The 15,771-nt window shown below is 45.7% G+C and overlaps 1 protein-coding gene across 1 annotated transcript in view; it reads right to left on the bottom strand.

Moving 5' to 3' along the window:
• Positions 1 to 1,188: 1,188 nt before the first annotated feature.
• The window catches only part of CLMN (calmin), a 32,518-nt gene continuing 17,935 nt past the window's right edge, over positions 1,189 to 15,771 (bottom strand). Inside the window, exons 5-13 of the mRNA XM_018559387.1 lie at positions 14,659 to 14,751; positions 13,390 to 13,580; positions 12,019 to 12,212; positions 10,691 to 10,773; positions 9,293 to 10,558; positions 7,120 to 7,286; positions 6,088 to 6,148; positions 4,576 to 4,637; positions 1,189 to 1,552 (exon numbers count right to left, since the gene is read on the bottom strand). Coding sequence (XP_018414889.1) covers positions 1,375 to 1,552; positions 4,576 to 4,637; positions 6,088 to 6,148; positions 7,120 to 7,286; positions 9,293 to 10,558; positions 10,691 to 10,773; positions 12,019 to 12,212; positions 13,390 to 13,580; positions 14,659 to 14,751 — 2,295 coding nt within the window. The 3' untranslated portion in view covers positions 1,189 to 1,374. The remainder of the gene's footprint in view (positions 1,553 to 4,575; positions 4,638 to 6,087; positions 6,149 to 7,119; positions 7,287 to 9,292; positions 10,559 to 10,690; positions 10,774 to 12,018; positions 12,213 to 13,389; positions 13,581 to 14,658; positions 14,752 to 15,771) is intronic.

Below are 15,771 nucleotides of genomic sequence, written 5' to 3'. Positions count from 1 at the left end.
ATCCCTCACCACTCTATTCAAAATGAAAAATAACATTTTTGACTTTTGACTAGAGATACTTCGGGTCTATTTATAAACAATTCACAGAGCCATTGACCCTGATAATCTCTGTGAATGTTCGTTCTGTGTGAAGGGATGCACAAAATGAATGTTTTTAGTAGGGATGCACCCATACCAAGTACCGTACTCCGTACAAGTGCAGATACTTTTCCAGCTCCAGGACTACACTAGAGAAACATACAAAAGTTAGGGGGCGGCTGTCATGTGTAAGGAGCACACGGAGCTCCTGGGATTTGTACATCTCTGTTTTATTGTATAATTTTGTTTTTATAAATATATATAAGGAATGCACCGATACTATATTTGCAAGTATGAGTACTGATACATTTTTGTTTATTGTCATGTGACAGTTTTTCTAAAACAATACAGACTAATGATGTCAGGACAGTGTTGGAACGCCAGAGCCCGGTCCCAGCTGCCACCCTGGTAGTTCTCATGAAAATGCCCTAGTATCGGCACCGGTATCTGTAAAGTATCGGTGCATCTCTAGTTTTTAGTATATTTTCTTTATGTTGAATGCAATTTCAAATGTCACCTTGTCATACCGCATTATGGCCACCAGATGGAGCTGAGGAGCATAGGAAATAATGGATATGCTCCTCATCTCTATCTAGTGGCCATAATGTGGTTTTACAAGATGGCATTCAAAATACATTCAATATATAAGTATATTCAATATTATGCAAGAACATTCTTTTTGTGCATCCATTTGCACACAACGGATGTTCGCAGGGCCAATGGCTCTGTGAATTATTTACAAATAGACCCCTTTAAGTAAAAACTTTGTATCTAACAGGACTAATAAACCCAAAACAAAAGCGTTACATTTATGCAAAACATTCACAATCTGTAACGTAACTGTTGCCACGCCTGCACAGAGAGGGAGATTTCTTGTAACGTTACAAAGCAGCTTATTATTCGCTGTTACCCGCCACTGTAGGCTAAAGGCGGCTTATAACTGGTTATACTTCTATGGCGTTATGAGACAGAAAGTGCCTACGAATATATTGTTCTTACGCCTTATAGATCGAGTTCTGCTGAGTTTCCTCAAACATTTACATTTGTATCCGAACGGCGTACCAAATTATGATTTGTCACAAACCAGCTTGCGGTTTATGTTTCAAGGGTGAAAGGACGGCAGTAGCACGCTAGTTTTGCACAAAGGCACCAAATGAGATTATTCTGCTCATTGTGTCTCATTAGTCATGTGCCGCGACGCAGGACGCTAGCAGGTTAAAATTATTGCTGTAGGAGACATGGCGAGAGGAAAAACCATTGGCGATTTGTGGGCCCCCCACCCCGGGGACCCCGTCTTTAATCGTCTCTCACTAAGAATTCCACTTTGCTCATGTCCAACTCTGGGAGGATGAAGGCGCAGTAGCAAATGAACCAGAGCAGGATCCCGATGTAATACATCTTCCTCAGATCTTTAGCAGGCGTCAAAGGTCCGGAGCTCGGGGACCCTCGGCGCGTGTCGCCACGTTCACTTTTACTGCAAAGGAGGAAAAAAAGAAAAAGGATATAAAAAGTCACACAAAAGGAAAGTGACGCTATACATAGCGTACAATAAGAATATAATTTGTATTGCATGTAAACCCAACAATTCTAAAATCCCAAATTGCTTTTATTTGCGTCTTTTGGATCCTTGAAGGAGAACTCTGAGGCAAGTGCTTCTCACTCCCCTCATAGTTCTAGCCGACCTGTGACAATGAAACTGTCACAGGTCGGCTCAGTAGATCGGGAAGTGAGCGAACACATACCGGCGTTCGCTCACTTCTTGATCCTGTCACGGCTCTGTGACACCCCGCCGTGTAGTCATCACATGTGACGTCACCTCGCTCATGCGTGATGACGTCATTCCTTCAGAGAACTATGGGGAAAAGCCCTGACCCCACAGTTCTCCTTTAAATATAACAATGAAAACGGTTTGTTACATCCGTGCGAAAGTGCAAAAAATGTCTTGCTGATCCTGCTAGAAATGAAGCAAGTTTGTTACTCCCTGTGCACTCTGCAGTGATATCAACCCTGCAGAGTTATCTCTGTACTACATCTGTGTATTACAGAACTCTTCCCTATTATGGAGAGGAGGACAGGGGGAAGTGTTCAGTAGCCCTAACACATTTAGGGTCTGATTTCTATATGTTCCGCCCAGTGCATAGCTCTGATCAGTGGCGTCCCGAGGCCGGGTGACACCCCGCCGTGTAGTCATGTGACGTCACCTCGCTCATGCGTGATGACGTCACCCCGCATGCGCGACCATCTAATTGATGCCTGCCGGCGGCCATCTTGCTGACGGATGCTGGCAGAGAGAGAAGGGGACGTTCACCCGGCGGGATGAGGTATGCCGCCAGGTCCCCTCCTATCTCCTGACACTGTCAGGCTCTCAGTCCATGACCAAGTGCCCGACTTTTTAGAGGGGGGTGACTGTCAGTCATTTTGGTGTCAACACTGCAATGGTGACACCCAGGTGCGGGCCGCACCCCCCGCACTCCCCTTGTGACGCCACTGCTTGAATGCATTTTTGAGATTTAACTCTAATTTTAATGAATCCAGTCCAGCAATTAATTTCATTTTTTGTCTCTCTTTAAAATCACTCCTTGGTGGTTCATTGTTATATTTGCACGTCTATTTACAAATATCACCGGCAGAATCACTTTGTAGGTAAATATACAATAGATACAAATATGGTGTTTATGTTATCATGTTTTTTTCTCCACGTTTGTTGTGCCCTGACAGAGCTCCAGGGGGAGCCAGTGAGTCAATGAAGAGACCTATATATATATATAACATTCTCTGTCGTTTCATGCTGCCCAGGGATATCGGTTAATGATGTTTATATAATAAGTATATTAGGTCAGAAATTAGCACTGTGAAGGGGAGCTGTAGCTTAGTGGAGCAGTAATATGTGTATTATACAGAATGGTTCAGGGCTCAGATCCCCCGAAGATACCGTCTACATGGAATGTTCATATGTGTTTACTGGGTTTCCTCCAATTTAAAGTGTAAGTAAACCCCAAATCAGTTTTTTGTATGTTTGGCTTCATGCCTCACTGCACGCAGTTCCCTTTCGCAAATCAATGTTTGTGCACCTGTTGCAGTTTCTTTGAGATGCTGCCAGTAACAGCACTTCCTGTTGCAGGCTGACAACAAGCCAATGTCTTGCAATAATCAGCAGCAGTCAGTCTACCATGAATGCTCTTTCAGTTGCCCTTAGGATGCCTATGAATGCAGGTCTCCTCTCTGCTCACCCAGAATCTGGTAGCCAATCAGCAGATGGCTCTTCTAATCAGCACCACGACCAATCAGGAAACAGTTCTCCTGATGGCTCCAGCTCAAATTGCGAAGGTACACATGGTTCAGCAGTCAAGCAAAGCGTCACTATGCTTTAAGCCAAGCTCATACAGGCACCTTACCTGTATCCTCATGCCTCGTGACTCCAGTGCACCCTGTAACCCAAGTGCACCCCAGAGCAAGCTGTGTAATCTAGTGACCTCAGTGCGCCTCGTGACCTAAATGAACCCTATAGTATTCAGTGTCATCCAGTGACCTCAGTGCACCCTGTGACCCAAGAACAGACACGGACCATCCTGTGTCATCCAGTGACTCCAAGCGTTCCCCAGAGCATCCTGTGTCATCCAGTGACTCCAGTGCATCCCATGACCCAAGTGCACCCCAAGGCAAGCTGACCTCGGTGCCCCTGTGACCTAAGTGCACCCCAGAACATCCTGTGTCATCTAGGGACGGCAGTGCATTCCATGACCCCAGAGCAAGCTGTGTAATCTAGTGACCTGGGTGCACCTGTGAGCATTTTGTGTCATCTAGTGACCCCAAGTGCTTCCCAGAGAATTCTGTGTCACCTAGTGACTCCAGTGCGCTCCATGACCCCAAGTGTACCCCAGAGCATCCTGTGTTATCTAATGACTCCAAGTGCACCCCAGAGCAACCTGCGTCATCTAGTGACTCCAGTGCGCGCCATGACCCCAAGTGTACCCCAGAGCATCCTGTGTTATCTAATGACTCCAAGTGTACCCCACAGCAACCTGTGTCATCTAGTGACTCCAAGTGCACCCCAGAGCAACCTGTGTCATCTAGTGACTCCAGTCCGCTCCATGACCCCAAGTGTACCCCAGAGCATCCTGTATTATCTAGTGACTCCAGTCTGCTCCATGACCCCAAGTGTACCCCACAGCAACCTGTGTCATCTAGTGACTCCAAGTGTACCCCAGAGCAACCTGTGTCATCTAGTGACTCCAAGTGTACCCCAGAGCAACCTGTGTCATCTAGTGACTCCAGTGCGCGCCATGACCCCAAGTGTACCCCAGAGCATCCTGTGTCATGTAGTGACCTCAGTGCACTTCCTGACCCCAAATGCCTACTGTGTGCCCCCTCTGTGCAGTGAGAAGCATTCGCTTGATCTGTCTTAGCAGTGTAGCTCTAACCAAAAAGAAAACCCAAAACTTTTGGCTACACTTTAAGCTCCATGTTCAACCATCTCCTATGAAGAACGAAACTCACCTTGGTCCTGAATTTTGGTCTTTATCACCTTCTGTGTTTTCCTCCCTCAAAGTTCTAACATTCTGTCAAATAAGCATGAAAATGTTATTGGTTATTAAAGGAATTAAAGGTGACAACCAGGTTTAAAATGACAAGGAATGGGATGAGTCGCAAATACTGAATTGGATTTTAGCCTGTGCCACGGCCTTTTTTCTTCCACCTTTCAGGACTCGGCATCACATTTTCTCCTCCGTGGCCTCTTTTCCTTCCTCAACTTTTTGTGGCCACACAATACCTCGGGATTCATTTATAATAGTTCTGCCTGGCGTATAGCTGGGCAGTTACCGTTAGCACAGCACTAGCGCCCCTAGATGGCCCTGACGAGTATAGGAAATTCCTGTAGGAACTTTTATAAATGAACCCCTTTGTATCAAGTAGATATGTAAAATACACCAAAACATAATTCTGTTATGAACTTGACGTTTCTGCATCTCAATGTTAAGTTTAAGTGCCACTAAGTACAGTGGCTCAGTGGTTAGCATTCCCGTCCTGCAGCATTGGGGTACTTGGCTCAAATCCCAGCCATGACACTACCTGCAAGTAGTTTGCATGTTTTCCCTGTGCTTGGGTAGGTTTCCTCCAAGAACCACAAGACATGCTGCCAGGGTAATTGGCTCCTCTCTAAATTCGGCCTGATATGAGATATAGGGAACTGAGATTGTAAGCTCCTGGAGGGCAGGGGCCGACGTGCATGTACAGTATGTAAAGCGCTGTGTAAATTGTTGGCACTAGCTCCCCGGAACATGGAAGGAAGCTCCTTGTTTGCTGCCTAATCAGCTGTGGGCAGGGAATTCCCCATCCACAGCTTGACTCAAGCAAAGGGGCGGGGTGCAGTGATGTAATTGACCTTATATGGCTATATTATGTAAAGGTCGTTTACCTTTTATGGCCATATTAGGTAAATGATGTCACAACAAGCACCCCCAGCATTTGTTTATGGTCAGCCGTGGATCGGGGAATGCCTGCAGATGATTGGGTAGGAGGCCCATGTGGCTTCCATTTCCGGATGAGCTCAGGTTTGGTCTGAACATGAGCTGATTCTTAGTTGGAGATATATAAATGCCTGGTATTCATTTTTCAGGCTACCCATAGATAGAATCTCCGGTAGCACAGGCTCCAGCCTCAGTCAGTTGCGTAGCCCAGGAGCTTGCACTCAACCTTGTATGCACAGTACATGCCCTATTGTCTTATTCAAGCAGGTGGAGGCCAGTCCAAATTTCCCTTTTTAAAAATTCTTCCCCATTTAAAATGTAATTTTTGTCCTTTAGAAGGGGAAGAAGGGGAAGTGAGCGATGGTTGCCTGCACACTTTTAGCACAAGATTTCTTTGACATCCTCCAACAATGTGCTGCCTTCAGCCTCAATACGTGCAAATATAGCCCATGGCCTTATATAGAGACCGATATACCCAACCGGGGCAAAAGGCCGCGGCCGTGGTTTTTGTAAAAATAAAATAAAAACTGAGCTGACTTACGATAACTTTGTTGAACTCATGCTCTTTTCTGTTGTGGGTGTGCGCGTCATTCTGAATGGCTCTGTGAAAAATTGAAAACAATAAATAAAATCTATACAGTAGACATTGCTCAACTCCTGATTATCTGCCTCATCACGAATCTGTCTTTCTCCTGTAGATGGCTCACAAAAGCCTTACCAAAACATTACCATATGGATCAGCTGAATTCACCGTGCATATGATAGGCGACTCTGCTGGCATGCAATTTTCTGTTTCCTGCATTGCCATCTATGGGGTGACTACATTGTCTTGCAGGATCCCTGTGGAGCCCCAGGGTGCCAAGACTGCCACCCTTACGTGCCAAGACTGCATACTGTCATGCCGAAGCTTCATGCGCACAGGGAGCAGAATCCGGCATCCCAAGCCGCTCCCCTTACTAAGTAGCATCGAAACCTTCCTCTTTTAAGGGCTTTGACTGACAGATAGACATGCATGTGCTTAATCTAAAAAGCGCAAAGGATCATGGGACATGTAGTCCCTAAATTTGAGGCAGCAGGACCATTCATTCATTTAAAGATTGCACGTTTCCCAACCAAAAGTTTGGGAAGTGGAGCTAAGAAGGATTGAGTGAGTAGCTTAATAAAAATTGATAAAGTGAGCGTTTTGGGACCATTTTAGAAAAAAAAAAATGGGCGGGTGCAGCTGGCTCTGCCTCTAGATAGGCAGAGCCAGCTGTCACTCACGCAGTTGGGCAGATCCCGGCATAATTGTCGCGATCCGCTTCAGCTGCGGCGTCTCAGTATACCGCGAACAGTAGCTCGCGCTATACTGCGGCATCTCAGTATACAATGAGCTGTAGCTCCCTATATACCGAGCTTAGGGTGACGGTAGGACGCTAGTTTGTGTCCTCCCGTTACCCTAAGAAGAACTATGGGGAAAAGCCTTAACCCCATAGTTCTCATTTAATATTAATGCTTCGTGGACCTAAAGGGAAAATTAAATATTGCAATGAGGGTTTAATAGTTGTACTTTTTGCGTGTCCACAAATGTTACCTTGAAAGCCACGGATCCTTAGGACTGGCCTCTACTTCTGCAGCAAGTTTGCATGGATGATCTTCAATGAGATGGAACTCCAGGTTTGACTTCCTACTGACGACTCTCTCTCCGCTTGTTATAGATTCATCAACATCATCATCAGGATCTTCAGTGTGTTCAGTTACCTGAGATCAGAAAAGCCATGTTATCTTCAAGAAGTTCTAAATAAATGACTTTTAAAGATGAATGCTAGCCATATACACTGAGAGTCCTCTCATCCAGCCATGTCAATCCCTATGGACTCATCTCTTCAGGGAAGTCTATCCCACCTCAACCTAACCACTCAACCATCACGTTCTCAAACAATTCATCCCCACACAGCTCCCTCCCCATGTATCACTTCTCCCTCCCTATTAGATTGTAAGACCTCAGGATATCAGGAACCAGATCTGAACCCAGGACCTCTGCTGTAGCTGGCAGTGGTTCTACCTGCTGAGCCACCTTAGAACCTTGGACAGCTCCTTGCCTGATCTCCTGTGTAATCCTCAGTTAAACCTAGTTTCTGCTGAACTCCTTGCTCCTCCCTTGAACTTCCTATTTAAGCCACGCCTCTGCACTTCCTGTTTGCCAGATTATTGTGCTCCTGCCATTATCTTGCTTCCTGCTCCCTCTCTGCTACAGTCTACTTATACTGCTACCCGTGTACCGACCTTTGGCTGCTGATTCACCGACTACTCTCACCGTCTTCTGCTACATACCCGATACCTTTGGCTCCTGACCTTGGCTTGTTTGCTGACTACGCTTCTGCCTGCTCCTATACTACTACCGTCTGCTTGTGTACCAAACCTGGCCTGTTATACTACGAATTGTCTGCTGCTTCTGGACTCTGAGCCTGGTCCCAGATCGTGACACAGGGGTATTGTATTGTAATGTCTTCCTTATATTGTAAAGCGCTGCGTTGAGAGTCCTCTCATCCAGCCATGTCAATCCCTATGGACTCATCTCTTCAGGGAAGTCTATCCCACCTCAACCTAACCACTCAACCATCACGTTCTCAAACAATTCATCCCCACACAGCTCCCTCCCCATGTATCACTTCTCCCTCCCTATTAGATTGTAAGACCTCAGGATATCAGGAACCAGATCTGAACCCAGGACCTCTGCTGTAGCTGGCAGTGGTTCTACCTGCTGAGCCACCTTAGAACCTTGGACAGCTCCTTGCCTGATCTCCTGTGTAATCCTCAGTTAAACCTAGTTTCTGCTGAACTCCTTGCTCCTCCCTTGAACTTCCTATTTAAGCCACGCCTCTGCACTTCCTGTTTGCCAGATTATTGTGCTCCTGCCATTATCTTGCTTCCTGCTCCCTCTCTGCTACAGTCTACTTATACTGCTACCCGTGTACCGACCTTTGGCTGCTGATTCACCGACTACTCTCACCGTCTTCTGCTACATACCCGATACCTTTGGCTCCTGACCTTGGCTTGTTTGCTGACTACGCTTCTGCCTGCTCCTATACTACTACCGTCTGCTTGTGTACCAAACCTGGCCTGTTATACTACGAATTGTCTGCTGCTTCTGGACTCTGAGCCTGGTCCCAGATCGTGACACAGGGGTATTGTATTGTAATGTCTTCCTTATATTGTAAAGCGCTGCGCAAACTGTTGGCGCTCTATAAATCCTGTATAATAATAATGTCACATGCACGGAGAGAGGAATCTCAAGAGACAGTGGCAGTCATGTTTGTCTGAATACCTGAACACTGGTTGCACCTCGTTGGGCAAACATTTTTCACCTGGTTCCTTTGATTGTTTAGTCAAAGTTTGTCAAGTCAGGTGGTGCCAATGGGGCCAACCACAGCTTGAATTTTGGCTGATTCAGAAGGAAATTTGAGCCTTGTATGGCTACCCTTACCCTCATGTATTGAAAAAGCCAGATATTTGTTTACATGCAAACTATAAAAGCCGGTTCACACCATAAACATTAATCTGTACAGATGAATGCTAGGGCACATGTTGGCTTAACAGTGACTGCATCCAATCAGCAGTCACTGTTCAGGTATTCGGAGAGCCTCTGGCTTCAGTTGCACTTTATTATGTTGTGTTTTATTTGCCTAGAAATACACTTTGAAAAGGCCAAGCCCATCCAAAATGAGTATTTTAAGGTGACACTCATCTCCATCTACAGACATTACCTGAGAATTGTCATTATATCCAGAGTGAAAAGAGGAATTGTTGGGCTGTAGGTCATGGGCTGGTTGAGATACTGATCCATTCAATATGGATCCCACTGACCAAGCTGGTGAACCAGTCTTTATGCATGTCACATCTTGCACAAAGTCCTTCAAACCTAACCCCCATTCTTCGGATTCTGGCACTGAAGTCACTTTTTCTATCATCTCTCCGTCCAAGTCGTCGTCACCACTGAATGAGTCGCTGCCCTCTGAGTGGTTTTCGGATGAATCGTCAAACTCCCTATCGGACCTATTGATACCATCTGGGCAGGTGTCGGCAAAGGCCTGCAAGACATCAGCAATGGGAACGCTATAATGAGGGTAGTAAAATAAGTCATGAGGGATGATGGAAACTTTAGCAGAGTTCTTGTCTTCCACGGAGTTGGTTTCCTCTGCCAGATGGTCTTCAATGGAATCCAGACGATTTTTAGAGTTAACCTTATCATCTGTGCTGGATTTGTATGCTTGGAAGACAGTCCTTTGTTTGGAAGGTTCACCTTCTAAATGATCTTTGGGCAGGTGTGAGATGTACTTGAAGATGTCATCTTCCTCATTTTGGTCATGTGGTGTCACTAGTCCACTGTCATCAGACATTGGTGATGGCTTTATGGAACCTTGAAAATCCTCAGAGTGATAGAAGAGGTCATTGGGTTCCCTATCGGAAATGGATGAAAATGATGAAGAAGAGTCACAATATTTGTTGTAGTCATCACTTAATATATAATTTGGCTCCTGGTCTTTGGGTCCACCTGAAGTAGGTTTGGGTGAGTCTTCATCAAATAAGTTGTAGTGAAGCTCTCCTGGTCCATTAGAAAGCAAAACTGGTTCCACTGGACCTTCAGTATTTTTGATTTTTTTGAATCCATTACCAGAGACTTCCCCGGATACCCCAGAATTCAATGAAGACATTTCAGGCCGGCGTAAAAACCTGTCAAACATAAACCCGGCCGTCTCAGGACCTGAACCTCGAGTAGCTTTTGATGAGAGCCATTGTGGTTTGCTAAAACTGTTCATGGGACTTGGATTTCTGTCATCTGCAACATTAACTTCTGTGTAGACATGTGTCTCTGGTGGCGTAAGAGGCCTTGTCTGAAGTTCCACCGTAAAGTCATTTTCCTCATTTTTGGGTATAGTAATGATCTTGCCTTCTTCTTCCCTAGGACCATCTTTGTAATGCACGTATGTCATCTCCACTGGAGCATCTTCACTGCGATCTGTGAAATCATCCTACCGAGTAAAGAACATAGACGTAAGTGTGAAGTTAAGAAACCAGCATTGTATTCATCAGTTTCTTCATTGACATGAAATCTACGAGGGACTTCTGCAGGAAAAAACAAGAGTGGTGTATATGAAACTTACTGGGTCAAGCTCTGGAAAATGCTCCAGGAACTGTGTGACGTATGTCATTATGGATTGTTCGTCCGGCGAATCCACCATCACATCTGCAACCAGAGGAAATACAGAGTGAGACATGTTGAATGTAACAAAAGAAATGGAAAAGCCAGGTTTGAGGCATCACTTTTCTACATGCAGTTAAAGGAGAACTATGGGGTCAGGGCTTTTCCCCATAGTTCTCCTTAGGGTAATGGGAGGACACAAACTAGCATCCTCCCGTCACCCTAAGCTCAGTATATAGGGAGCTACAGCTCGCGGTATACTGAGACGCCGCAGCCGGAGCGGATCCCGACATCGATGTCGAGATCCGCCAAGCTGCGTGACTGACAGCTGGCTCTGCCTATCTAGAGGCAGAGCCAGCTGTACCCGCCCCCTCCCCTGTCCGTTCCGCCAGTCAGCGCTGGCGGATCGGAGCGGGGAGGGGGGAATCCAGCCCCTCCCCTGTCACGGCAGAGAGCTGTGACAGGATCGAGAGGTGAGCGAACGCCGGTATGTGTTCGCTCACCTCCCGATCTACTGAGCCGACCTGTGACAGTCTCATTGTCACAGGTCAGCTAGAACTATGAGGTGAGTGAAAAGCACTCACCTCATAGTTCTCCTTTAAGCAGCACCGCCTGGTGACCAGTCCCAGCCTGCTAACAGGGCAAAGAAGGAGCAGAAGCACAATGATAAGGGCCTCACTCTGCTTTCTACTCCTGCTAGCATACTTTCAGTGTTAGATTGACATCATGCAATGTAGTAGAGTATGGTTAGCTAACACTGATGCCCTGGTAATTCTTTTCAGCCAGTCTTGTGATCCAGGCACCCCTACTAGACAGCACAGTAAGGTCCCTGACCTCACTTTTTCTCCACTGCAGCTCAGTTATAAAGCTTGGTCAACAGTTTCCAGTTCCCTGCTGAATGGACAATGAAGGAGAGGCAGCATGCTTGTAAGATCATTGCTCTGTTGTGCTCCTCTCCTGTCAGCGAACTCCCAGTGATAGACAGGCAACACTAGCCATTGCAGTACAGCCTGACTGGTTTACACTGCTGTTCCCTGCTCATGTCCAAGATGTGCAGGGAACAATGGTTGTGTCATCTTTGAGCCATCACGTCAATCCAGGAAGTAAATAGTAACCCTGATTAAAGCCTGAACAAAGATGGTGCTGCCCATCTAGAGAAAGAAGCAGGGGACATTTTCACATGAGTTGGCATTAAAAATATTTCTAATGATAAGTTGACTTTGATAGGCACTTGTTATTTGTTTGCCTAAATTACTCAATACTCCAATGTCATTTTTTTAAATCTTTTACCCTCTGGTTCTAAAAGCCGCGGGATGTTGAGACTCCGCTGGGCAATAGTAAATGCGTCTTCAAGATTCTCCCTGGCCGATCTCTCCAGTGCTTTCTTGATGTCCACAAGGCTGGAGTCTATGGCTTTAATAACGGCCAAGAAGGCGAGTCCACTTCTCCAACTACCAGCAAAATCCTGAACCGCCACTCCGTACCTTATAGAGAGAGAAAGACATGTTGGGGTAATGCTAGGAGTCACACTCACTGCAAAATAATGACTGAATGTGCTTACAACACCCTTTTCCTTTGAGTTGTCTGAATGCTACGGTATATTGTGCTTAGATTAATCTGTTGCATAGATGTCTATGGGCAGCCCATCCATCATTCATGAGCTTGTGTATGAGCAGTACATAGATATCTATGTGGTGCCTGTTTATCACTTATAGATTCATGTATAACCACCATATAGATGCCTATGGGCTGCCCGTTCAAAACTCAGAAGTTCATAAATGAGCAGTACCTAGATGTCTATGTGGTGCCCATTCATCACTTAGGCATCTATGTACTGCTCATATATGAACATCTAAGTGATGAACAGGCACATCTATGTACTGCTCATATATGATCTTGTGAGTGATGAATGGGCACCACATAGGCATCTATGTACTGCTCATATATGAACATCTAAGTGATGAACAGGCACATCTATGTACTGCTCATATATGATCTTGTGAGTGATGAATGGGCACCACATAGGCATCTATGTACTGCTCATATATGAACATCTATGTGGTGCCCATTCATCACTTAGATGATGATATATGAGCAGTACATAGATGATGATATATGAGCAGTACATAGATGTTGATATATGAGCAGTACATAGATGCCTATGTGGTGCCCGTTCATCACTCAGAAGATCATAGATGTGCCCGTTCATCACTTAGATGATGATATATGAGCAGTACATAGATGTCTATGTGGTGCCCGTTCATCACTCAGAAGATCATATATGAGCAGTACATACAGTAGATGTCTATGTGGTGCCCGTTCATCACTCAAAGGTTCATGTATAAGCAGTATGTAGATGTCTATATGGTGTCTATATTATGTCCTAAGGGGCCCTTTACATCGATGCATCGCAATGTAATACGACTTTCAAAATGGGGCATGTGCTTCTCTTGATGTAACATAGTGCGCTTTAAGGCCCATAGACTTCAATGGGAGCATGCAACAACGTTGTTTCCATCCCTACTCCGGGTACAGACAGAAAATAACTATAACACTATAAGAAAAGGACATTTCTGTTGCCGGTAGATGCCTTTCAAGCTCCCAGCTAATCGCACTATAACATGAGGCTACACCAAGGCGGAAAGGGACGCCTGTTCTTACTTTCTTGTCCTCTGCTGAACCCAGCTGAGTAAAGCTTTGATTGCCCTCCGTTGATCCTTAATTGAAACGGACAGACTTTTCTCTGTGCTGAGAGTGCCGGGATGAGACGTGTCGGACTCGGTCCCGCTAGGCAGGGATGACAGACTGGAAGACGACGACATTCTGTTCAGGTTTCCTGTGAGTTCTTTAATCTGTGAGAGGAGATAATATAGAAGTCATGAATGTTCCTGCACCAAACCGATAATGGGATGAGATGGCCGACGCGTTCCACAAAGTCCATTTCTGAATAAGGAAGGGGCACATTCTCTCTTTAGAAGGAACTCTAACGGCTTCTACGTATTTTGCAAATAAATGAGTTCAGTGGTCTAATTAAAATGTATAACTGTGGTTGCTAACCAGTGGCTATGTGGGGTGCGCTTGCCCCAGGTATTGCGCTAAGGGGTCTAATTATAAAAACCAGATGCATAGCCATTCGTCCAGTGAAACGGCATGTACTGTTCTGTACAAATTAACCAGTGTTTGTGAGAATGGGGCAAAAAGGAATGTTCTTATTGTTGGTCAAAAGTTTGGTATATTCATACAGGAAATCAGGAAAATACCACATTGGGGCCACTAGATGGAGCTGAGGATCACAGGAAATAAACACATCTTACAGGTCTATTCACTAAGCTGCTGAAGGGCAGCCGAGTGAACAACCGACCCCAAGTGAAGTGAGCCGAACACTGTTCGGCTATTCACTCCAGGCTGATGCGGCTGATTTCAGCCGTACATCGGCTGAAATCAGCTGTACATCGGCTTGCTTCACATGGCTTCGGGTCGGCCAAACATGCTCAGCATGTTCGGCCGACTCGAAGTGCAGAAGGAGTTCGACTCAGCCGATCCAACATCTGGATCGGCTGAGCCGAACCTCCGGCAGGCTACTCGCTGCTGTTCGGCCCATTCTTATAGATGCCGAACAGCAGTGAGTGAATAGCGAATGCCGTTGACTGAGCTGCTCGGCCACGTTCGGGAGCTGTACAGGCTTATGTGAATAGCCCGTACAGCACCCCTTCGGTTCTACTGCTGCAGCCCGAGGACTACACTGTAGGTACCAAGGTTCACATAGAGCCCTCAGGCCAAAGGTGGGGCAGCCAGGGGTATAAACAGTCCATCCTATCACAGATTCTGCTGCCTGGGGGAAAGGAAGTTACATTCACTGCCAGGTGCGACGAAAATCAGGAGGGATGGTATCAATTATCATACTTCAGCCAACCCTAAACCAGGATCTACCTGCAGGAAGAGGATGATGTTCCAGATCAAGCCGAGAACCAAAGAGGGGTTTCCATCAGCGATTTCGGCAGCATCTATACTGACCAACTTTACCTAGAAAGAGACCAAGATCAATGTTATGCACATAGACACAGCTCCTGGCTTATATAGTATGCCTAGGATACTTACATAGTTACATAGTATTTGAGGTTGAATAAAGACATTAGTCCATCAAGTCCAACCTATTAGGATCTCATTCTAGGAGTACCCGTACCCCTGTATATTACGGTCCCTTAAGAAATCGTCCAAAAGTTTCTTGAACAATTCCACATTATTTGCTGAAATCACCGCCTGTGGCAGTGAGTTCCAGACCCTAACTGATCTTACTGTGAAGAACCCCCTTCGCACCTTGTGCTGGAATTTTTTTTCCACCAATTTTAGGTTATGGCCTCTAGTTTTTGTAACGGAGTTAATTTTAAACAGTTTATCGCTAATGTTGCTACCACCATTAAACATTTTGTACATGGAAATCATATCCCCCCTTAATCTCCTCACCTCTAATGTGAACATGTTTAAATTTAGTAGCCTCGTCTCGTAGCTCTGGTCCTCCATACCCCTAATTAGTTTGGTTGCCCTTCGCTGGACTTTTTCCAACTCAAGGACATCTTTTCTTAGTACTGGTGACCAGAACTGGACCGCGTACTCCAGATGAGGTCGAACCAATGATCTATAAAGTGGCAAAATTATAGACTTGTCCCTGCAATACATCCCCTTTTTAATTAGTGGGTGTACAGACCCGGGAACTCAGCACAGGGATGGTGGGAGCCCCTCATAATGGGCACAGCGGGTGTACAGACCCGGGAACTCAGCACAGGGATGGTGGGATCGCCTCATAATGGGCACAGCGGGTGTACAGACCCAGAAACTTCTATGTGACTTGTCCTGTCCTCGTGTTTTACACATAACAGAACACATCACCCAGTGAAAGACACACTTAGCAGCTGGAATATTTTAATTTTCACAGCAGGCTGATTGTGTTTTCATAATCTGACGTCTGGCAATCCTGCTGGCCCGAGATTAAAAAATCATTCTGAATTAAAGAAGCTGATAAAGCTCAGAAATCCGAAATCCGAA

Source organism: Nanorana parkeri, unplaced genomic scaffold (genome assembly GCF_000935625.1).
Source record: "Nanorana parkeri isolate BGI_ZX_2015 unplaced genomic scaffold, ASM93562v1 scaffold392, whole genome shotgun sequence".
Taxonomy (NCBI): domain Eukaryota; kingdom Metazoa; phylum Chordata; class Amphibia; order Anura; family Dicroglossidae; genus Nanorana; species Nanorana parkeri.
The sequence above is the reverse complement of the archived record's forward strand: the minus strand, read 5'-3'. Positions and strand labels throughout refer to the sequence as shown.